At 43.7% G+C, this 24,326-nt stretch overlaps 1 protein-coding gene across 1 annotated transcript; it reads left to right on the top strand.

Annotated features, from left to right (window-relative positions):
• Positions 1-22,796: 22,796 nt before the first annotated feature.
• On the top strand, positions 22,797-24,326 carry LOC137536978 (gastrula zinc finger protein XlCGF57.1-like). Its single transcript, XM_068259142.1, has 4 exons — positions 22,797-22,980; positions 23,032-23,232; positions 23,445-24,002; positions 24,061-24,326. The coding sequence occupies exons 1-4, from the start codon at positions 22,797-22,799 to the stop codon at positions 24,324-24,326; spliced, it is 1,209 nt and encodes a 402-aa protein (XP_068115243.1).

Genomic DNA, 24,326 nt, shown 5'->3' with positions numbered 1-24,326 from the left:
GCCACAAACATGAATCAATTTTATTGAAATTTCACATGAAAGACCAATACAAAGTGGTGTACATGTGAAAAGTGGAATGAAAATCATACATGATTCCAAACATTTTTTACAAATAAATAACTGTAAAGTGGGATTTGCGTAATTATTCAGCCCCCTTTGGTCTGAGTGCAGTCAGTTTCCCATAGACATTGTGTGATGAGTGCTAATGACTAAATAGAGTGCACCTCTGTGTAATCTAATGTCAGTACAAATACAGCTGCTCTGTGACGGCCTCAGAGGTTGTCTAAGAGAATATTGGGAGCAACAACACAATTAAGTCCAAAGAACACACCAGACAGGTCAGGGATAAAGTTATTAAGAAATTTAAAGCAGGCTCAGGCTACAAAAAGATTTCCAAAGCCTTGAACATCCCACGGAGCACTGTTCAAGCGATCATTCAGAAATGAAAGTAGTATGGCACAACTGTAAACCTACCAAGACAAGGCCTTCCACCTAAACTCACAGTCCACACAAGGAGAGCGCTGATCAGAAATGCAATCAAGAGGCCCATGGTGACTCTGGACGAGCTGCAGAGATCTACAGCTCAGGTGGGGGAATCTGTCTATATGACAACTATTAGTCGTGCACTGCACAAAGTTGGCCTTTATGGAAGAGTGGCAAGAAGAAAGCCATTGTTAACAGAAAAGCATAAGAAGTCCCGTTTGCAGTTTGCCACAAGCCATGTTGAGGACACAGCTATGTGAATGCTATGTGTGGCGGAAAACTAACACTGCACATCACTTTGAACACACCATCCCCACTGTCAAATATGGTGGTGGCAGCACCATGCTCTGGGGTGCTTCTCTTCAGCAGGGACAGGGAAGCTGGTCAGAGTTGATGGGAAGATGGATGGAGCCAAATACAGGGCAATCTTGGAAGAAAACCTCTTGGAGTCTGCAAAAGACTTAAGACTGGGGTGGAGGTTCACCTTCCAGGACAACGACCCTAAACATAAAGCCAGGGCAACAATGGAATGGTTTAAAACAAAACATATCCATGTGTTAGAAGGGCCCAGCCAAAGTCCAGATCTAAATCCAATCGAGAATCTGTGGCAAGATCTGAAAACTGCTGTTCACAAACGCTGTCCATCTAATCTGACTGAGCTGGAGCTGTTTTGCAAAGAAGAATGGGCAAGGATTTCAGTCTCTAGATGTGCAAAGCTGGTAGAGACATACCCTAAAAGACTGGCAGCTGTAATTGCAGCAAAAGTTGGTTCTACAAAATATTGACTTAGGGTGCTGAATAATTATGCACACCCCACTTTGCAGTTATTTATTTGTAAAAAATGTTTGGAATCATGTTTAATTTTCGATCCACTTCTCACGTGTACACCACTTTGTATTGGTCTTTCACGTGGAATTCCAATAAAATTGATTGATTGTGGCAGTAATGTGACAAAATGTGGAAAACTTCAAGGGGGCCGAATACCTTTGCAAGCCACCACACACACACACACGTACACACACACACGTACACACACACGTACACACACACACGTACACACACACGTACACACACACACGTACACACACACACGTACACACACACGTACACACACACACGTACACACACACACGTACACACACACACACACGTACACACACACACACACGTACACACACACACACACGTACACACACACACGTACACACGTACACACACACACACACACACACACACACACACACACACACACACGTACACACGTACACGTTTGAAATGCTAATTACAGGTAATTTACATGTCATTTGACTGGTGAATGGACTATATACAACAATGGACTAGATCAAATGACTGATCAAATGACTTGTTGTTTGAAAGCCTTTTAGTGTGAAACTAATAGAATTTCAAACAACAAGTCGTTTGTACACATGTATGGACCTAACTGTTGTTTAAATAACAATTAGTCCACGGATCTGCCAAGCGGATCAGTCAAAACTGCTGCTATCAGTCTAACGATCATTCATACATATGCTGAACTGTTGTTTAAACGACCGGTTTGAATGACAATTTGTTCAGAAGTATCAGACGTGTGTGCACACCATTATTCCCAGATCATATACTCCAGCACAAATAATGCTGATATACAACAATGCCTCAGAGCTGCACCCAAATATAAATTAGGAGACAATTGGATACACTGTGTGGGGCTTGAGTTAAGATACAGCAATTCTGGGGGGCGGCGGGAGATGGGGGGAGTGGATAGTTTATTTTTATATATGTGTTACAATCATATGCTATAGACAAATGATGGAAGCTGTTGCTGGAAAAGGATTCTGCATTGTATAACAAAATAAATCCTATTAGAATGGAAATCTGATGTATAAATGGATTAAATTGGACAAAGATGCATTGTGTGTGTATCTATATGTATATATATTGTACATTGTGGGTGTAGTGTGTGCATGTAATGTGTGTATGTATATAGCGTGTGTGATGGAGAGACTGTATGATCATTCTGTATATTGCTTTCACTGTGAGAAGTTTTTTTATCCTCTGCATATGTAATGTAAGATGTACTAGGAAAGGGAACCTGATGTGAGGGAGATATGGAGACAGAGCCCCACCTCCAGTGCTCAGGAGGAGGTGAGGGTCGCTACAGGTGGCCCCAGGGGGTGACTAATGGTGGAGTCTGTAAGCCTGCTTGATGTAACATCAAGAGGGCCCCAAGATTTCTCCATCAGGTGAAACTGCCATAGGAAATATCTGAAAAATGTAATACTTACCTGCAGGTAATTTTCCTTTCCTGGTACAAAAGCATGGTGGCAATAGATGGGTTAAATCCTAGCCACTTAACAATAGATATTCTACCAATAAAAGTTACAGGATACCCCCCCTCCTCCTCATTCTTGTATATAGTAACTCAAATGGACAAGAAGGGTGGGAACCCTTGCCGCATGCTTTTGTACCAGGAAAGGAGAATTATCGGCAGGTGAGTATTCAATTTTCTGGTACATGCATGGCGGCAATGGATGGGAATTAATTTATTCTCACAAGGGAGGGCAGAGAGAAAACAAAAACTTTAATCAGATATTTTTAGACATAGATTGTACATTTATATTTTTCCCAATATCAAGGGTAGATAAAGATGCTGGGTCTACCAGATCATGTCTCTGGAAAGTACTGGCTGATGGCCAGCCCCCAACTTTGCATATTGTCTCTATGGAGACTTTGGGGAAACCCTTGTAGAATACGCATGCACTTCTTGTGGTATCAGAAGAGTCTTCTGCTTGTAGGCTCGTTGGATTGTCCTCAAATAGCCAGTTTGCAATAGAATGAACCATGGTCTTTTGTACCAGATTGGTATTATTGCAATTACCGTTGTCGGTTCTGACTGAAGTTTCTTTAGAAACCTGAGAATCAAAGGAATGGGAGGAAGTGCATAAGCAAGGTTGAACTGCCATGGTTGAGAGAGAGAGAGAGAGAGTCCGCTGCTGCTGCTGCAGAACTATTGATGCCAGTTCGTAGTGCTGGATAGGCAAGTGAACACACTTTTTTCCTTTTAAAGTAAGTCACACACCAAGTCTCGTGAGATCTTAGACACCATTTTGTTGGAGACTCGTGGTGGACTGCGCCATCTTGCAAGAGGCCAAAAGGTCCAGCAGAGAGCAGTGCTAGCCTACAGAGCAGCTATTTAAGCCACAGAGAAAGTCACAAAGCCCACTGTTCCCTGTCTACAATTTAGCAGACATAAGTAACAGAGGAGAGTGATGGTGCCCAGCGGTGAAAAGGAGAAGAAAAAACACAAGAGTAAATGGTAGACTCGTCCATGCAGAGTGACAGAGGAAAAAAGAGTAAAAGGGGGGGGATCCTGAAAATTTTATTGGTAGGCTGTCCACTGTTAAGTGGCTAGGAATTAAGCCCTCCGTTGCCGCCATGCATGTACCAGGATATATACCCCTTCCCTATACCCACAAAGGGTTACAAGTACAAAAAATCCCACAGACACGGCTTTTATATCTATTTTATTCTTATTTATAATACATACTTACCCTTAGTAAATGCTCTAATGTCAGTATCGTCTAGAGCCAGATTGAAGAGCTCCCTGATGCACATCCACACATGTTGCTCACACACCACATTATTAGAGTCCTGCCTCCCAACACTCTCGGTTTTGCCGGGCCTGTCACAGGTTCGGAGGCATGGATCCTTGTCCTGCAGCAAGGATCATTTGAAAACACAGCATGATTAGAAGATCGCAGCTATCTCCCCTATTGATTGTAGCGGCTGTACAGAAATCTTGGCGCTAACTACATTAAACTGGTGCTGCGATAAGCCACTATTTGTAGCTGCTATTTTCTATGTGTAGCTGCTATTTGTAGCTGTAATTTGTAGCCGCTATTAGTAACTGCTATTTTCTATGTGTAGCCACTATTTGTAGCTACTATATGTCACTGCCGTTTGTAGCTGTGATTTGGGTGCCCTTTTAAACAAGATGTTAAGGTTAGGTGGGGGGGTTCAGGTTAGTTGCTCACTGGGGGGAGGGGGGTTTAAGGGTTATGCGCCACCAGGTAGGGTTAAGGGTTAGGCACCACCAGTGAGGGATTAAGGGTTAGGCACCACCAGGTGGGGGGGTTAAGCGTTAGGCACTGCTAGCAGAGGGTTCTGTGTGAGAGTAGAGAGCGTTTTTTCAAATGTAAGCCCTGCAGCACCCCCTTGTGTCCTGATGCCAGCTGATGTGCAGAGCGAGCGGCAATGGATGGATCACAGCTCCACACAAAGCCAGCTGAATGGGAGCTCATATTCAGGTCACGCCGCATCACTCGGTCTGTCAGAGATGTACTATGCCCCAAGGCAGGGCTGCAGAGAAACACTCAAATCGTAACAATGGGGCAAACCCTATGGGGTGATTAATACCTGGGGGCCCCCAGCACAAAAATCCATCATGTTTCTTTCCCAGACGAGGCAATCAAAATAACCTCCTCTAATGGTTTAATGTATCTGGTCCAGCACACAAATCCTATACAGCTAAACTCTCCTCCATGCAGGAGGTTGAAGCGCCTGCTGACAGGAGAGGAGGAGTGATTTTCTATAGCACCAATATACATGTTCTGAGATTCTAGCCATAATCTCCCGCTTAGACTTACCTTTATAAAAAAAAAACCCAGAGGGCAACAATAACAGGTAGACATCCAAAGTCCTATTACAATTCACAAAATGGAACAACAGCCTTCAGGCAAAACAGCGGCGAACACAGTGAATCCAGCACAGGAGACTTGGGCGCACAGGGAGTAACGTCGGCGACGTCAGAAGACTGAGCTGAAGTTACTTTTAAAACACAATAATTCAGCTTCAAGCAATTGCTGGAAGCCAAATTATTTCATTCCCCACTATCCATGGCGGCCTGGAGGGGGAATAGTATTTAAAGGGGCGCTTAAGTCTGCTAAAAAAAAATGAGTTCTACTCACCTGGGACTTCCAGCAGCTTCCTGCAGCTGAGCGGTGCCCACATAGACTCACTCCGATGCTCCTGGCCCCGCCGGCAACCACTTCCAGTTTCGGCGACAGGAGCCGACAGGCCGGGAACGCGAGTGATTCTTCGCGTTCCCAGCCACAATAGCGCCCTCTATGCTGCTATAGCATATAGCACATAGCATATAACAGCATACAGGGAGCTATTGTGGCCGGGAACGCAAAGAATGATTCCTCTCCTGCGCCCAAGTTTCCTGCGCCGATTTCTCTCATACGCAACCAGCGGTGCTGCCCTTACCCAAGTAACAGCAGTCTGTACACCGACCGTAATTATATGTGCTGTGACCTTACAGTGAGATATCTGAATAATAATACCAATATTTTTATAGCCCTTTTCTCCTCTTGGACTCAAAGCACTTGGGAGCTGCATCCACTAAGAGCGTGCTCAATAGGCCAACCTGCATTGTTAGGGAGTCTTGCCTCGGACTCCTTACTACATAGGTACTGGCTTACGGAATAGGAAGACCTTCAAACCTTGGTCATATATGTCAGGGGTGGTGCTCTTGACCAGTACACTATCCAGGCATATCTTGGAAATGACCCTGGAACAGATAATGGGAGTCCAAGGAGAGATCTCATAATTATTACTAGTTAAAGGGCCTGCCCGTTGATAAACATGCACTATGCCTTGGCCATGTAACCCCCCCCCCCCCCCCGCAACACGTGCATGCGCGCGACACCTGCATTTGCACTTCCGCGACCCACGCGTATGCCCGCACCTCCTCCGTCCTGAGTCTGTCCGTGTGCCACTCAGGCACAACGCAGGGACACAGGTGAAAGCAGGACAGGCACTTTATTATATAGGATAAGAGATGTTCACCACTAGTCTCATCTGTTGTTGGTTGTGGGGAGACCTGTGATCTCTGCAGCCTCATCCCACACACATACACAGTGCAATGCAGGGCCAGGAAGGGGAGGAGCCACAGACAGGAAGTTATAGAGGAGGCTGGAGGAAGTAGAAAGAAGACATTGCTGGTGCTGACAGCCGAGGCGGTAAGGACAGAGAACTTTATTTTATCTGTTTTGTTTGTAGATATCATAGTACAGGAAGAATTTACATACCCTGTAACACATCACACCCCCGTGTCTCCTCCCCATCACCAGCTGCTGCGATATATACACTGTAGAGAGATCACTGATCCCTTCCCATCATCTCTGCACCACAGGAGCTTACACTCTAATGCAGAGGTGTATCTGGGTAATATAGCGCCTATGGCAAACACTGAAATTGAACCCCTGAGGTAGTCACCCAGTATAAGCAGCCAAATGGCCAGAGGTCGCCCCCTAGTATAGATAGCCTGAAGTAGCCTTCTCAGTATAGGTAGTCAACCAGTTTAGGCTGCCCTCTCAGCAAAGGTAATAAGACAAGTTTACCCCCTCCCCGTATAAGTAGCCCCCCCAAGTATAGCTTGCTAGAGCTAGCCCCCCAAGTATAAGTAACCAGAGGTGACAGCTTAATATAGGTAGCCAGAGGTAGTTCACCCAGTATAGGTAGTCCCCAGTTTAGGTTGCCCTACCAGTATATGTAGTTAGAGGTGTCTCCCCAGTATAAGTAGCCTTCTTTAGCATAAGTGCTGAGAGTTGACCTCCAGCATATGCAATGCAGGTGAGAGGGTTCCCCTAGTATGAGTACCCCCCAAAGATTCCCTCAGTATAGGTGGTGACAGGTGTCCCCCTAGTATAATCCCCCCCCCCCCTAAGTATAAGTAGTGAGAGATGTCCTGCAGTATAAGAGTATGAAAGTAAAGCACGAGGGAGGAGGAGGAGGCAGCCATGGTGCTTTGGTGCCCATGGCACAAGCTATGCCTGCACCCCTCTAGATATGCCTCTGTCCTCATCACAGTCACACACTATTATCATTATGCATTTATATAGCTCTGACATTCCACAGCAATGTACAGAGAGCACTGATCCCTTCCCATCAGTCTCTGCACCACAGGAGCTTACACTCTAATGTCCTCACCACAGTCACACAGTATTAGTATACATTTATATTTAGGTATTTATATAGCACCAACATATTATGCAGCGCTGCACAGAGTAGGGTTGATCAATGAGATGCAAATTATTCTGAAATTATGCAAATGTATGCCGTTTGAAAATGGGCCAATCAATTTAAACCCAGCTTTAAATTGATTGGTCTATTTTCAAGCTGCATATATTTAAATAAACATTTGCATCAACTCAGAAGATTTTGCATATCTGTGATTATTCCTAATGCAGAGTATATATTGTCTTGTCACTAACTGTCCCTCAGAGGGGGCTCACAATCTAGTCCCTACCATAGTCATTGCTCACACAACGCTTCCAGGGCTGTGTAAGCGATCCGGCCTGAGACTTGGCACCGGCCTGTGACCAGGTTTAGTATACCTGAGGAGCTGTTGTCCCTGCATTACAGTGTGTGGATTACTTATCTACAAGTTTGAGGGATGTGGGATGAAACCAGAGTGCCCGGATGAAACCCACACAGATACGAGGAGAACATACAAACTTATGGCAGATGTTGACCTGGCTGGAATTCGAACCGGGGACCCAGCGCTGCAAGGTGAGAGTGCTCCACGGTGCTGTACAGTGATCCCTTCCCATCATCCCTGCACCACAGGAGTTTACACTCTAATGTCCCTACAACAGCCACTCATTATTATTGTTGTTGTACAATACTATATGTTATAATTTAAGTAGGCCTCAGTTATTTGAATTTTCTCTTAGAGAGAAAAGAAACAGTTCTGATTTTCAGCAGGACTGGTACTAAACACTTCCAAGGCTGGCAGTTACCAGGAACCTGTTCTTTGGGCAAGGACACCGGTCTAACTGCCCCCAACAGTTAAGCCGCGGGAACAGTAAACAAAGCCATATTTACAAAACATTGCATTTTTTGTATACAGGTTATAGAGCAAGCAGGATATTAATTAAGTAGGTGTGTGTTATGACACCACAAGGGGTCTGAGCCGATTGTAGGGGTGAAGGTATGGCTCAGATGATGTCACGTTTAACTCTGTAGTGACGAATATTAAAAGCAGGAGATAGGCTGCAGAGTTTACTTACTTTCTGCCTCCTGCCTCAACCTTTACTTTATTTTTGTTTTGACATTTTGTATGCTGTATATAAGTAGTGTAGATGGAACGTAGGATAGACATAAGAAGATAACCTGATTACCATTCACCAGTGTGTGGTCAGAAGCTGCAACGCAAAAGACTTACTACAGAATAATCTGCTTGGCTAAAGATGTAACAAACTGTATCTGTTTACTGAATAAACACCTGAACCTTTGAAGACACCTAAAGAAGTTCTATCTCCTATGCTGCTTGCTGTGATGAGAGTCGTGTTTGCAGCTCTTACTAATGAGTTGCTGGTGCCGGAATAAAGGTGTGTCGACGCATTAACCAATCATTGCGCAGACCCAGACTCCATGGCCCTAATGTACAACCATGCAGTGTCATCTGCCTATGACGCCCTTACTCCAGTTCGCATTAAACGGTCTACACCACTTCACCATGCACGGTGGTTTGACAGCTCACTAAAGGACATGAAGAAAGAAGTGCGCAGACTAGAAAGGAAGTGGCGAAAATCCCAGAATTCAAAAGATAAACACACCCTTGTCTCTCACCTGGAAAACTACCAAAATGCGATCACCAAGAAAAAATCCTTCTACCTATCACAGGAGATCGCAAAGGCCACCAACAGACCAGCCCAACTATTCCGCACAGTTGATAGACTATGTAATCCATCCTGTCTAAAACCTACTATAACTCCCTCAAAGGAGCTATGTGAGAAATTTGCTTGCTACTTTGCTGACAAAGTATCCTCTATTCGGTCTCTCATTCAATCCACAGCACCCAAGACTCATGCAACTCCTGGAAATAGCTGCAAAAACAACCTAACACCCTGGACTGACTTCAAAAGTATTAGTGAGGAAGAGATCTCAGACATCCTCCGTCGCCTCCGCCAGACAACCTGCGACCTGGACCCTGGACCAACTAAACATATGCTGAAATGCCCTGACCTGCTTGGTCCAGCATTTCACAAAATAGTAAATTGCTCTCTGCAAGCAGGGAGGTTTCCTACCTCTCTAAAAGAAGGAATCATCAAGCCTCTTCTTAAAAAACCTTCCATGGATCCAGATGCTATGAGCAGCTACAGACCTGTCTCCAACCTCCCCTTCTTAGGTAAAGTTATTGAAAAGGCTGTCCATCTGCAACTTGAAACCAGGCTGTCAGTAAACAACATCCTGGACCCTCTACAATCTGGCTTTAAGAAACACCACAGCTGTGAAACAGCCCTCATCCAAGTCTGCAACGATCTGCTCATGGCAAGGGACAGAGGGGAATGCTCCATCCTAATCCTGTTGGATCTCTCAGCGGCTTTTGATACAGTTGACCATGAAATCCTGCTTAACAGACTGCAGGAGTACTGTGGCATCAGTGGATCAGTCCTCCAGTGGTTCAGATCATTCCTGACTGACAGAACACAGAGAGTATCCCTAGGACCTATAATGTCCAAACCTGCACCTCTACAATTCGGAGTGCCACAAGGATCAATCCTATCCCCTCTGCTGTTTGCAATCTACATGTTGACACTCGGCACACTTATCCAACGACTTGGCCTGACGTACCACTGCTACGCCGATGACACACAGCTATACCTGTCCTTCAAACCTGGTGGAACAGACCCTACCCCAAAAATAAACTCTTGCTTAGCTGAGCTACAGGCATGGATGAATGATAACTGGTTGAAACTGAATGCTGACAAAACTGAGGTCCTGTTTGTCCAAGGCCAGTGCCCGCCATCAAAACAGCTCTATCCTAAAGCAACACCAATCAGGATTGGGAATTCAGACATAAACAGCTCCAACCTTGTGCGCAGCCTTGGCGTACTAATCGATGGGGAATTGAGTTTCAGAAACCAAATTTCATCTGTAGTTAAATCCTCCTTCTTTCATCTGAAGAACATTGCAAAGATTAAACATCTGATTCCCCCAGAGGATCTTCCAACCCTAGTCCACGCCTTCATCACATCACGACTGGACTACTGCAATGCCCTTTATGTTGGCCTCCCCAAAAAGGACCTGCGTCGCCTGCAATTAGTGCAGAATTCTGCTGCCAGATTGCTAACAAACCAGCCTCGCCACTGTCACATTACACCGATCCTTCGCTCACTGCACTGGCTACCAGTAGAATGGAGAATACTCTTCAAGATTGGACTGCTGACATTCAAATCCCTGCACAGTCTGGGCCCTGGATACATGAAGGACTTGCTAAAGCTGCACCACACCTCTCACAACCTCAGATCAGCAAGTTCTGTAAACTTGGTCACTCCCAGAGTGCACCTCAAAAAATCTGGAGATAGAGCCTTCTGCCATGCTGCCCCTACTCTCTGGAACTCCCTACCACACCCAGTAAAGACAGCACCATCCCTGGAGCTATTCAAATCCAGATTGAAAAGCCACCTGTTTAGCCTGGCATTTCCAGACTTATAAAATTTCTTCCTCTGTACCACGATGGTCGGAGCCATGCTTATGCGCTTTGAGTCCCACGGGAGAAAAGCGCTTTACAAATGTTATTTGTTGTTGTTGTTGTTGTGTCGTGTTGTTGCCAATAGCAACCAACGTATAGTTTCTTACAATTGGTGCTGTTAAACCCAGTGCTGTCTAGCAGAAAAGGCAGAGAAGGGCCGGGCCATAGATAGTATTCAGTCTACAGAGAAATTTCACAGCAACACGGAGAAGACGCGGACAGACTTATCGAGCGGATAAGTGGTGTGCGTGAGCCAGCACACGGACTGCAGTTCGAGTAGTGATCAGCGGCGAGTCTCTTGGACTTTGAAGTTCAACTGCGATGTACACGCAGTTACATGCCTAAAAAGAATCCGAGCTACGGAGCGCTCCCAGACACGGCAGGGCAATTGCCACGGGGGAGTCCGATCGACTGAGCGAAGTGAGACTCAGGAGCTCCAGGTGCGTCCAGAGATTCGTGGTAAAGTTGCCACAGCTGATCGGAACTGGCAGTCGAGTGTAGAACGTCCGCTGACCAGGCAAGTATGACGTTTTTGCTTATATTGTGTTATAATCTATTCAGAGTTTGTGGTCAGCTCAGTGAGTTTGAGTTTCTACATGTGAGGATTTTTTCTCCCGAAGGGGGGGGGGGGGGGAGTATGGGATATTTCTGTCTGTCTGTATGTTATTTTGGGAATGTTTGTTGCTGCAGCTCCAGTGTGGGCCGCGTACATGTGATTTGACATAGTGATTTGGTCATAGTTCGGTGCTATATATATATATATATATATTATATATATATATATATATATATATATATATATATATATATATATATATATATATATATATTAACTTCTGCATAGTTTAGGGCTATATTTCACTGTTATTTTCCAGGATTGCAGAGTGTAGGTTTAGTTGTGTGGGCCAATACAGCGCCCCCACCCCCCTCTCTACAGATTGGGGGGGAGCATGGTTAAGGTGTTTTGTGTCTGCGGACATATGCTAACAACTGTAAGATTTGTTCAGTTTTTTTCATTGTCATTCCAAATTCCAGGCAAAGTTCTATGTTATCTGTATAGTTCTGAGTTATGTCCGAGGTACGCTGATGGCTGTTTTTTTTTTTAGTTTCTGCTGTATTTGTGGAGAGATTTGCCCGGAGCACGATGTTTTTTTTCTGGGTGCGCTGGGCACACAGGAATGCAGCCGCATGCCACTGGGTCACTCTAATGTATGAAGAAGTTTAGAGTTACAGCTGTGAAATTGTGTGGGACAAACTGCTGTGGTATTTTTCTTGTGTGTGTTTTTTCTCGCAGGCATCCGAGGGTGTATGGAGCGGGATGCTAATTTTCTGGAATGTGTAAAGATGATAACATGTCTAGTGTGCATATACAATGTTTTTTCTTACGGTTTTTTTTTCTTTCCTAAAGTATATAGGATTGGGAGGTTGTTATGGGAGATTGCATAGTAGCCATCTTGGCTGGCATTCCAGGACTAAAAATGGAGACAGTGCAGGGAAATGCCACCCCCAAAGTGAGAGGGGGTGGTGCTGGGAGAGCCCACGTCATGGCACGCCCCCATCATGAATAGGAAGGGGGACAGGAGATGCCAGAGATCCAGGTATCAGAGCTGTGCACACTGCACCGTGCACAGGGCAGCTGATCAAGGGGGGATCCGTGGGGGAGACACTCTACAGAGTATCTCGGATTCCAGATTATTTTCCCAAAGGAATGCCAGAATACGTTAACCAAGCAGTAGCATGGTCACTGAAAGGAGTGTTTTCCAGCAAGGTGCATGGAGGCACATAGAAGTCAGATATTACCCAAGGGATGATTTGCAGGAGTGAATCGGGGGGGGGGGGGGGTATCTGGACAGGGTTACTTATGGGATTATTCCTTTAAGTGAGGCACCTTAACGAGGGGTGCAGCATGGGTTCCCAATAGAGAAAGGGGGGATGGTTCATAAGGGTACATAAGGGTACCGAAGTTGGAAAAAACAAGAGTTGACCAATCCAGGTGTCCGTCGCCACGTTTTTTCGGGTTTTTGTCGTGGACAGGGCCGGGGCTTGACAAAGGGGTCAATGCTGGTCAGTTGGCGTGTTTTCGTTTTGTCCACTGATTGGTCTAATATAGTTGTTTTTCCAGCTCCTATCCAGTTTAACACAAAACAGAACTGAAAGCAGTTCATGGGGCAATTATAAAGAAGGAGGAATTGCCATTTACAGAGTGACAGTGTATCAGTACAGTGTCTGCCATATGACTACCTACCAAGTGGGCATTCAGGGATCCGCATACAGGCATATGAAGCTGGACTGCTTAGCCCTGCACCCTGTATAGTTAAAGTGCAAAGCGCACCTTCCTACAGGGTGGTAGCCATTTTTTATAGTATGGAGGGAGTAGCATTGGCAGACATTGGTCAGATGGTACAGCAAACAGGACTTCTAGCAGAGCTGGTAGTGCTCAATGGAGTTCTAGGTAAGTAAATGCGAAAATTAGTAAGAGCATTGCAAGCTCACCTGCAAAGCAGCAACAGGTGTGTGTCATCCGTACTCTTTGCATACTACGGCCGAGTATGTACAGAAGGGGGATTGTGGGGGAAGAGTTTGCAATGAGGTGAGAGCTTCCAAAGGTGAAGTCCGCGGGAGCATATTTTAAAAAAAGGTAAGTACTTAGGATAGTACTTAGGTAGTGGAGATGAGTTTAGCTCCAGTCTACCAAAAAGAGTAAACCGAGTTCATGAGAACCATAAAGCAACAAGATCAACTATGGTATATATTGATCAATCTAAAGTGTACAGAGTACAAGCTGCAGGGCGAAACCCAAATCATTAATAAGAATTGATTTGTTTGTATTTCGCTTTCAGGAGTTTGGCGATATGGAGTCTAGAAAGCAGAGATGCCGGCAACAAAGACAGACATGTCAGTCGGATAAGAGACAGTTTCCAGAGGCCAATCCGGTGTTGGAGAACAGTGAGATTTCTGAGATCGGAAAGAGACTAAAAAACTGAGCAAAGCATAATGCAAATTGCTAATGTTTTTCTTTCCCAAGGAGGTGCTTTTATAATGAAGAGTACCGTGCTGATGGTGATCCTAGGCTGCCATTTCGTCCTAGGAGACTGAAGAGAGGACATTCTCATGAACAATAAGGGGTTAATGAGAACACCAGGCCCAAGCATGTTAATGTTTGGAGAAAAAGAGGCTGATCCTCTTCCACTTCCCTCTGATTGGCCCGACTGGACGGAACCGGGAAGGAGGAAAAGATCACTCGTGCCAGATGGAAGCAAATTTCATGGCACAATGTTGATGAAAGGTATGAAGGGTCAGGTGTGCTGGATGGGTGATGTGAACGGCAGCGTAAATATGCTGTGGAATGTCACACTCCCGGAACCAATGCACCGATCCAAAGTTTTGTTAAAAGGTACATTGCAGTACAATGGGTACATGCAAAAGGTGGAGTGTGTTGTTCAGGATTACCTTGTCTTGGTTATCCAGAGTGAGATGGTTCTAGATTGGAGAGGAACGAGCAGGAAGCGTCATTTCTCCTACAGGAGAGAAGCAGTGAACAATATCACACTCTCTAACAGCCAACAGAGGGTGTCTCTGAGACAACTATACACACGTAAAGGCTGGAAAGCCGAGGGGTTTTGGTTCTCGAAACGAGAAGTAAAAATCGAGATCCAGCCACAGTGCAGGTGACCCGAGGAAGGGAGTGTCAACACAGGTAACATCCTCACTACACGGGTCACAACACGAGACAATACCACACAGTCCCTATTCAAGCACTTATCCTCATGCTAGATGGGTAAGTGAGGAGGTACTCTTAATTGAACGATTGCAGAGAGTACATTCTTCCCGACCTAAGGTACGCATTTTGCCTCAGGACATAAGGGGGGCAAAGGTCCAATCAGGACAGTTGAGGACATCTTTTGTCATTGAGATGCTAAACAATTTCCCAGAAGAAAGAGTACCTACTGTATTCTTCTGAGGAGGGCCACAAGGTTAGCATGGGACGTGAGTTTAATGGATCAGGGGACTTTTTGGAGTAGAGAGGTAGAATCCTGGGATACATCAGGTAGCACCCCGGGGACTCTTTATGAGGGAAGGGTGATGGGACTAAAATCGGGGGAGTTTAAAAATAGCGCCCTTAGTACAGGAGGATGAAGGACCATGGATATACGGTTTTTGCATCCCACAGTCCCTAGAGTTTAAAGGTCCAAATAGATCTTGCATAATGAGAAGGGGAACTGTGACAGTAAAAGTGGGGGTTCCCACAACTCCTAAAGCTCAGGTAGTCACTCTGCCAGTGACTACCCAGGAACCCCACCTACCGTCATGTGATACACATCAGGTTGTAAAAAGTGGCCCTTTTCAGTTAACTCCAGTTATTGAGGCCCAGCTTCAATTGATCACTTGGCAGATTAACTTCGAAGAGTGGGTAATATCTACCCTAACTGCAGCACTGTCGCTGCCACCCTGGTACATGCTTTTATGTCATGGGCACATTCCACAGGGAATAGTGTAGCCAGAAGGAGGTCCTGGGATGTAGCAGATACCATCTTGGGAGACATGGGCGCTGGAATGGGGGCTGTGTAGACATAGAAGGGATGACAGAGGTCATTCAACAATTAGGCACATTGGGACAACAGAACGTGGGTGCCCAACATCATCTGAACTTGGTTTTGGAACAGTTAACGCACAACACATATAAAGTTCAGGGGTACACTCAAAGGCACATTCAAATAATTCTTCAGAAAATGATTGCACATGATAGGAGTCATGCATGGGAAACAGCATGCCTGTCAATGCAGACCGAGTTAACAGCAGATTTTAAGATAATGGCTCAAGCCTTGTCAGAAGGTAAAACTCCTTTACAGCTGAGACTTGACTCGGAGCGATTTATCGATTTTCCTGTGGAGAGGGATCTTTTGCATGGAGGCACTGAGATGTGTGGGTAAACAAATGGATAGGGTGCGAAATTTTTTATGCACCGCTACTTCCTTAGTTCCTACCGACCGAGAAACCCAGGTAGTTTTTCCAGTATCCCTGGGTACACCTGTTTCCTCAACACGTCTTACACCATGACCTGAGAGGTCAACATTTTTTGGTGCTAGACGGGGAGGTGAAACAAGTAGATTTGTCGTTATGCTGGCAATTCTCAGAGAGGTACCTACCTGTGTTTGCCAGGGCAAGTCCGATTTAGTGAGGAAGCCTGCTGGCTCAATAACACAGAATGCGCAGCTGCCATTCAAAAGATCCCTCCTAAAGCCAAACTAATATCTCCGGTGGCTCAAGGAAAAGTTTGTTTTTTTAAACATGAGGTCTAATGACACATTCATGGTACATTTTCATAATTGTTCCGATAAGGTTGATCTTTCAAGGGGAACATATTGTGTGAGCGGAGATCCCATATGGATCAAGTCATCCAGGTTTGACTACGTTATTCCTCAAATTGTTAGGAAAACTCTTAAGTTCAAAGCTCCACAGGAAGTGCCCATCCTGATAGATAACACGCCATGGGACAAATGGGTACAGGTTTTGACACAAGATCACACTTTGTTAAAACGGTTAAACAGAACACTAAACTAGAGGTGATATTTCATCATGATCAAGGCGATCTTAAAGAGGTTGAACCCAAATATAATCAGGTGAGTTCCAGTCTGACCTGGTGGAAAAGGTTTCTGGCGATATTCCAGGGACACTCGGACTGGGCCTCTACAATTCAAAATGTCTTCCTACATCCACTGGTCGTAGTGATGGGGGTGGCAATCTTGGGAATCATTATACAGGTGAGTTTGTGTGTGAAATTACGCAAACAAATTAACATGGTTCAGAGATTGGTGCCTCATAAACAATCTCATGAACCAATATTTCCAAATTAAGCAACATACGGGGTTATGGGTATAAGTTTCAGCAGTACCTATGATGGGGCTGATTGTTTAAAGGGGCACTACAGTGAAAAACTGTAAAATTTAAAATATGTGCAAACATGGACAAATAAGAAGTACATTTTTTTCCAGAGTAAAATGAGCCATAAATTACTTTTCCCCTATGTTGCTGTCACTTACAGAAAGTAGTAGAAATCTGACAGAAGTGAAAGGTTTTGGACTAGCCCATCGCTTTATAGGGGATTTTCAGGAAGCTGGCCAGCATCATTGTTTAAATTCTTTTTCGGGAATATCTTTATAAAGAATAAAAGCCATGCTGAGAATCCTCTATAAAGAGATGGACTAGTCCAAAACCTGTCACTTCTGTCAAATTTCTACTACCTACTGTAAGTGACAGCAACATAGGAGAAAAGTAATTTATGGCTCATTTTACTCTGGAAAAAAAAGTACTTCTTATTTGTATATGTTTGTACATATTTAAAATTTTACAGTTTTTCATTGTAGTGCCCCTTTGAAGGCTGTTTTTTTTAGAAGACACCTGGCACTGCTTCTCTGCTTAACAGACAAACAAGTTTTACTTTTCTGTGATCATGCAAGTTTGTAAGTGATACGCAAGTGACGCAAATGCTGAGAATGTGGTATATAGGGACCTAGAAGTAGGGCATTCCCAGATAGCCTAGTTACCGTAAGGCCTAGAGGTCTTGCCCTCTCTCCGAGGGATAACCACCTAGAGCAGAGAAGGTGTGTGAGCACGAGCATCGAAAAGTGAAATGAAAAGAAAACAGGTGCTGTTTGAATCAGAAGCAGGGATCTGCAGAGCAAACCTTTTTAGGGGGGATTTTTATAATTTAAGTAGGCCTCAGTTATTTGAACTGAGTCAGTGGGAAAAGGCTTGGTGTGCAGAATTGCCCTTTAAGGGGATTTTCTCTTAGAGAGAAAAGAGACAGTTCTGATTTTCAGCAGAACTGGTACTAAACATTTCCAAGGCTGGCAGTTACCAGGAACCTGTTCTTTGGGCAAGGCCACTGGTCTAATTGCCCCCAACAGTTAAGCCGCGGGAAAAGTAAACAGACATATTTACCAAATTTTGCATTCTTTGTATATAGGTTATAGAGCGAGCAGAATATTAATTAAGTAGGTGTGTGTTATGACACCACAAGGGGTCTGAGCTAATTGTAGGGGTGAAGGTATGGCTCAGATGATGTCACATTTAACTCTGAGTATTAAAAGCAGGAGATAGGCTTCAGAGTTTACTTACTTTCTGCCTCCTGCCTCAACCTTTACTTTATTTATGTTTTGACATTTTGTATGCTGTATATAGATAGTGTAGATGGAACGTAGGATAGACATAAGAAGATAACCTGATTACCATTCATCAGGAAGGTAATCATGAAGCCGCAACGCAAAAGACTTACTACAGAATAATCTGCTTGGCTAAAGATGTAACAAACTGTATCTGTATATCTGTTTACTGAATAAACACCTGAACCTTTGAAGATGCCTAAGAAGTTCTATCTCCTATACTGCTTGTGATGAGAGTCGTGTTTGCAGCTCTTACTAATGAGTTGCTGGTGCCGGAATAAAGGTGTGTTGTGTTGCTGCCAATAGCAACCAACATACAGTTTCTTACACTATACACTACTATTCTCTTCCCTTTAGTCAGTACCCCTTTTAGCCATTGCACTTTTCTTCCCAGTCCTGCAATCAGATATCAGCACAGGGAGGCATCCAGCAGTCTAGGGGGAAGGTATCCTTCCTCCAGTTACCATTGTAGATGCATGAGCTGGCAGGTCACACGATACTGGACAGAAGACTGGTTGGAATGCCTCTAGTCAGTGTGACTGGTGATAGACTGCTTCTGCTATGTGTGGCCAGTACAGGGTGATAGGTGGTGAGAGCCATGTCTCTACAGTGACCAGGCAGAGATAATGCCTTGTTACCAATTAGTCCCTGGCTCTGGGACCATTATGTCACCTCCTGTTCCCCCTTGTTACTTGGAACATCATCCCCATCCTAAAAAACATAACCAGCAATATGTAAGGAACAGTGAAACCCTAATATCCCAATAGAAGAGGTGGGCTATTTATGGTGTAGTAAGAGAAATATATAAATTCATATAGCACCATACATACTACAATAAAAACAATCTTCTTCTGCACGTTGACTGAGACAAAGTCACTGAAGCACATAAAGTAGGTATAAAACTTTCATAAGTGGCTCCTACATAGGAGTCACTAGAATAGCGACCCGGGACTCCTCCTCTATAAGTCAGGGCAGAAAAGTGTGTGGTTTTCTGATCTATGATTTGTCCACCTATTCTGTATTATTGCTCTACAGAGAAAGGCCTTTCCAGTAAATCAAATGACCACATCACTGAGAATGGAGGACTGGAGTCACATGATGGAGAGGATATTACAACTCACCCTGGAGATCATCCAGCTGGTGACTGGAGAGGTGAGGAGGATTCTGGGAAGGTTATATGAAATCACTCTTATTTCTATTGACACAGCTCACTGGAGAGGTAAGGAGGATTCTGGGAATATATATGGTGACTGTTATTGAATATGTTTTTACAGAATTATAAAATAGAGAAGGAGACATCTGGTGGGCTACTGACACCTAGCAACCATCGCCATGGATCATCCCCTATCACTGAGCGACCACCTCACTCCCTGATATCTGAGAGAAAAAACGTGAAGAAGATTGTAGAACTCATTGACAAGATGATGGAGCTGCTGAAAAGAAAGGTGAGCAGTGCTGGGAATTATGGGATATTATCCAGTAACAGCAAGGGATGTGCTTGTATGGTAACTATCACTGTGTGTGTGTCAGCTTCCTGTCAGGGTGTCTCTATATCTCCTTGCAGGAGTGGCAATACTTATATATTGTAAGGACACCACAATGGAGAATCATCTGCCTCTCACATCACTGGGTAAGAAAATACTTTCATTTCTTGTAAAGGCAAGAACAGTACAGAGGGACCACCTACATCCCCCATCATCTGATAAACACATAGAAGTAATCTATTAAATCAGTGTTTGTCTCCCACAGATGGATGCAGTAACAGAACCCCACCAGAGAGATGTAAAGGTCCTCTTTTTTTCCAGGATTTTCCAAAGGAAGATACCACCACCCCCCATCATTATCAGGTAGGTGGATATGTGGGTCTACTGTACTCAACAGTGACTCCAAACTCTGTTCATGAATTATAATGAGTTAAATATGGCTTCTCATGTAACGTTGTGGTTTTAGGATAAAAACTGATTTATATAACATCGGAAGTGAAAAAAGAACAAGAAGATGACATAGAAGAGGAGACAGAAGTGATGGGTGGCCGGCAGTGTATGGGGGAGGGGGACATGATGGTGTCCAGTGAATTAGGAATGCCAGTTTCAGGGAAAGAAATAACCTTACCTGATGTATTGTAAACTGATACTGATGTAGTCTTACTTCAGTTTTCAAGAGTAAGATGTCTGTTCATGTGTAAGCGCATCATAGCAGCAAAATAGGTTGATTTAGTATTACCTATATATGACAATTATTATATCATTACATTTGTGTTCACAAAAGTTGTTATAGGATTGCCTATCAAGAATTATTCCTCTCATCAGATCAGCTGTATTAGCACTGGACTGTAACACTTGAACATCAGGCTAAGATACTATTAGACTACACCTGAAGTCATAAAAATAATTAGTTAAATTATTAATTAAAAAGTTAGATATTTACCTCAGTTGTTGAATCTCCTTTCCACAATGAAACATCATAGTGCCAACAAATGAGGAGGAGATACTGTACACCATATGAAAGTCCCATCTCCATTCCTCAGTATAACATCATAGTATCAACAAATGAGGAGGAGATACTATACACCATATGAAAGGTCCATCTCCATTCCTCAGTATAACATCATAGCACCAACACATGAGGAGGAGATACTGTACACCATATGAAAGGTCCATCTCCATTCCTCAGTATAACATCATAGTACCAACAAATGAGGAGGAGATACTGTACACCATATGAAAGTCCCATCTCCATTCCTCAGTATAACACCATAGTACCAACAAATGAGGAGGAGATACTGTACACCATATGAAAGGTCCATCTCTATTCCTCGGTATAACATCATAGCACCAACAAATATGGAGGAGATACTGTACACCATATGAAAAGGCCCATCTCCATTCCTCAGTATAACATCATAGCACCGACAAATGAGGAGGAGATACTGTGCACCATATGAAAGGCCCATCTCCATTCCTCACTATAACATCATAGTACCAACAAATGAGGAGGGGATACTGTACACCATATGGAAGGCCCATCTCCATTCCTCAGTATAACCTCAGCACCAACAAATGACGAGGCGATACTGTACATTATATGAAAGTCCCATCTCCATTCCTCAGTATAGCATCATAGTACCAACAAATGAGGAGGAGATACTGTACACCATATGAAAGGTCCATCTCCATTCCTCAGTATAACATCATAGCACCAACAAATGAGGAGGAGATACTGTGCACCATATGAAAAGGCCCATCTCCATTCCTCAGTATAACATCATAGCACCAACAAATGAGGAGGAGATACTGTACACCATATGAAAGGCCCATCTCCATTCCTCAGTATAACATCATAGTACCAACAAATGAGGAAACACTGTACACCATATGAAAGACCCATCTCCATTCCTCAGTATAACATCATAGTACCAACAAATGAGGATGAGATACTGTACATTATATGAAAGGTCCATCTCTATTCCTCGGTATAACATCATAGCACCAACAAATGAGGAGGAGATACTGTACACCATATGGAAGGTCCATCTCCATTCCTCAGTATAACATCCTAGTACCAACAAATGAGGAGGAGATGTTGTACACCATATGGAAGGCCCATCTCCATTCCTCAGTATAACATTATAGTACCAACAAATAAGGATGAGATACTGTACACCGTGTGAAAGGTCATTTTTTCACCAAATAATATGATTATACATGGACGTGTCACAGCATGCTATGGTTATTTTCTTCAATGTACGCACTACCTGTTTTAAAGCAACGCTAAAGTGAAAAGAAGTTGTTGAGTTAAAGAAATGTTTTAATAATCCTAATTAGAACCGTATGGAATATCATAGTGTTATTTTTAATGTTAAATTTAAAAATTTAGGTTTAAAGTTTTTGCTATCTTCAGTGAATAATGTCAGTTTTTAATACTTTTCAGATCTCACTCTAATCAGACAAATTTATTGAACTATTTAACTTTTGAATCTGTTCCCGGCACTCAGAAGAATTTCTCTGGCCCACAGAGATTTATCAGCTGTGATTGGTTATCCGTGACAGTTACTACACTCTGACTGCAGAGATAGCATTTGCCTGACTTGCCTGAGGGGAAGCCCTGCCGATAGGGTGCTGGTTTGGGCCACATTCGGTCCTAGTGAAAATTGGCCCTTACAGTGGGAAAAATTAACACAGCCTGGTTGTAAGTATTATTGGGGCTTCACATGCACATGTATCTCATCATTTTACGTCGCTTTATATGTTTTCGTTTCATGTCGTCATTTTCTTTTGTAGTCAAATCTATGCTGGAGCTCTGTGACACTTCTGCCTACTAGAGCAGCATACAGGAGTCCCAACTACAAAGCAGGAACTATAAACATTGTTTTATATTTGTTCCCCCAACAGACAGAAATTATGTGAGGATCCCCTTGGAGGTCCATCCTATTCCACCTCCAGGTGGCGCTACAGAAGATGATGACATCACACAATGTTCTCCAATCAATGGAAATTCACATCATAGAGATCACAGTGCAGGTGGATCACCCTCTGATCCTGGGGAATCTTCTGACCAATCACATTCTATAAAAGTTGCATCTAATGCTGAGCACTCTGCCAATAACACACATGCTGATAGGTGTGGAGCTGGTAAACAGTTATCATGTTCTGAATGTGGTGAAAGGTTTAGTAGGAGATCCACTTTCGCTCTACATCTTAAAACACAGAGAGTGGCATCCTTATTCATGTTCAGAGTGTGGGAAAGGTTTCACTGAGAATAATGAACTTTTGCAACACCAGAAAACTCACAAAAGTGAGCATCCTTTTTCATGCTTACACTGTGATAAACATGTTGTTACTTAAGGAAACCTTTATAATCAACAGAGAACTCATGAAAGGGAGCCTCGTTTCTCCTGTTCAGAGTGTGGGAAGAGATATTTAACAAAGCAAAATCTTCTTAGACACATTATAAGTCACACAGGTGAGAGGCCTTATTCATGTTCAGAATGTGGGAAAGACTTCTTTCAGAAGAGTCACCTTATTAAGCATCAGGCACGTCACACAGGCGAGCACCCTTTTCATGTTCACAGTGTGGGAAGAATTTTTCAGCAAAGGGTGACCTTGTTGTACACTTCAGATGTCACACAGGGGAAAAGCCTTATTTATGCTCAGAATGTGGGAAAAGTTTTGCTGAGAGTGGAGCTCTTGTTAAGCACATGAAAAGACATAGAGGCGAGCAACCCTTTTCATGTTCAGAGTGTGGAAAGTGATATTCAGCAAAGACTGACCTTGTTAGACACTTCAGAGGTCGCACAGGCGAGAGGCCTTATTCATGCGCAGAGTGTGGGAAAGACTTCATTCTGAAGAGTCACCTTATTAAACATCAGGTATGTCACACAGGGGTGCAACCTTTTTTATGTTCAGAATGTGGGAAGAGTTTTTCAGCAAAGAGTAAACTTGTTAGACTCTTCAGAAAACATACAAGTGAGAGGCCTTATTCATGTTTGGAGTGTGGGAAAGACTTTCTTTCTAAAACAGATCTTTGTCCCCACCAGAGCTGTAGAAAAGCCCATGCTCATAAAGAACACCTTCTTACAAACAAGAAATGCCAAACAGACAAGTATCAGTCTTCATGTTCAGAGTGTGGGAAATGCTTTAGTTGCCGCGGACATCTTCTTAAGCACATGAGAAGACACACAGGTGAGCAGCCCTTTTCATGTTCAGAGTGCGGGAAATGTTTTGCACACAAGGCTAACCTTGTTAGGCATCAGGCATGTCACACAGGCGTTCAACCCTTTTCATGTTCAGAATGTGGGAAAAACTTCACTTGGAAGAGTAACCTTTTTAGGCATCAGGCTTGTCACACAGGCACACATTCTTTTCTTATGTTCAGAGTGTGGGAAAGGATTTTCTGGGAAGTGTAATCTTCTAAGACACCTTAAAAGTCATACAGGTGAGAGGCCTTATTCATGCTCAGAGTGTGGGAAATGTTTGTCTGATAAGAGTAGCCTTCATAGGCGCATGAAAATCCACACTGGGGAGCGTCCTTTTTCTTGTTCTGAATGTGGTAAAAGTTTTTCTGAGAATAGAAATCTTCTGAGACACATGAAAACTCACACAGGTGAGAAGCCTCATGCATGTTCAGCATGTGGGAAATGA

This window comes from Hyperolius riggenbachi, chromosome 10 (assembly GCF_040937935.1).
Source record: "Hyperolius riggenbachi isolate aHypRig1 chromosome 10, aHypRig1.pri, whole genome shotgun sequence".
In the NCBI taxonomy this organism is placed as follows: domain Eukaryota; kingdom Metazoa; phylum Chordata; class Amphibia; order Anura; family Hyperoliidae; genus Hyperolius; species Hyperolius riggenbachi.
The sequence above is the reverse complement of the archived record's forward strand: the minus strand, read 5'-3'. Positions and strand labels throughout refer to the sequence as shown.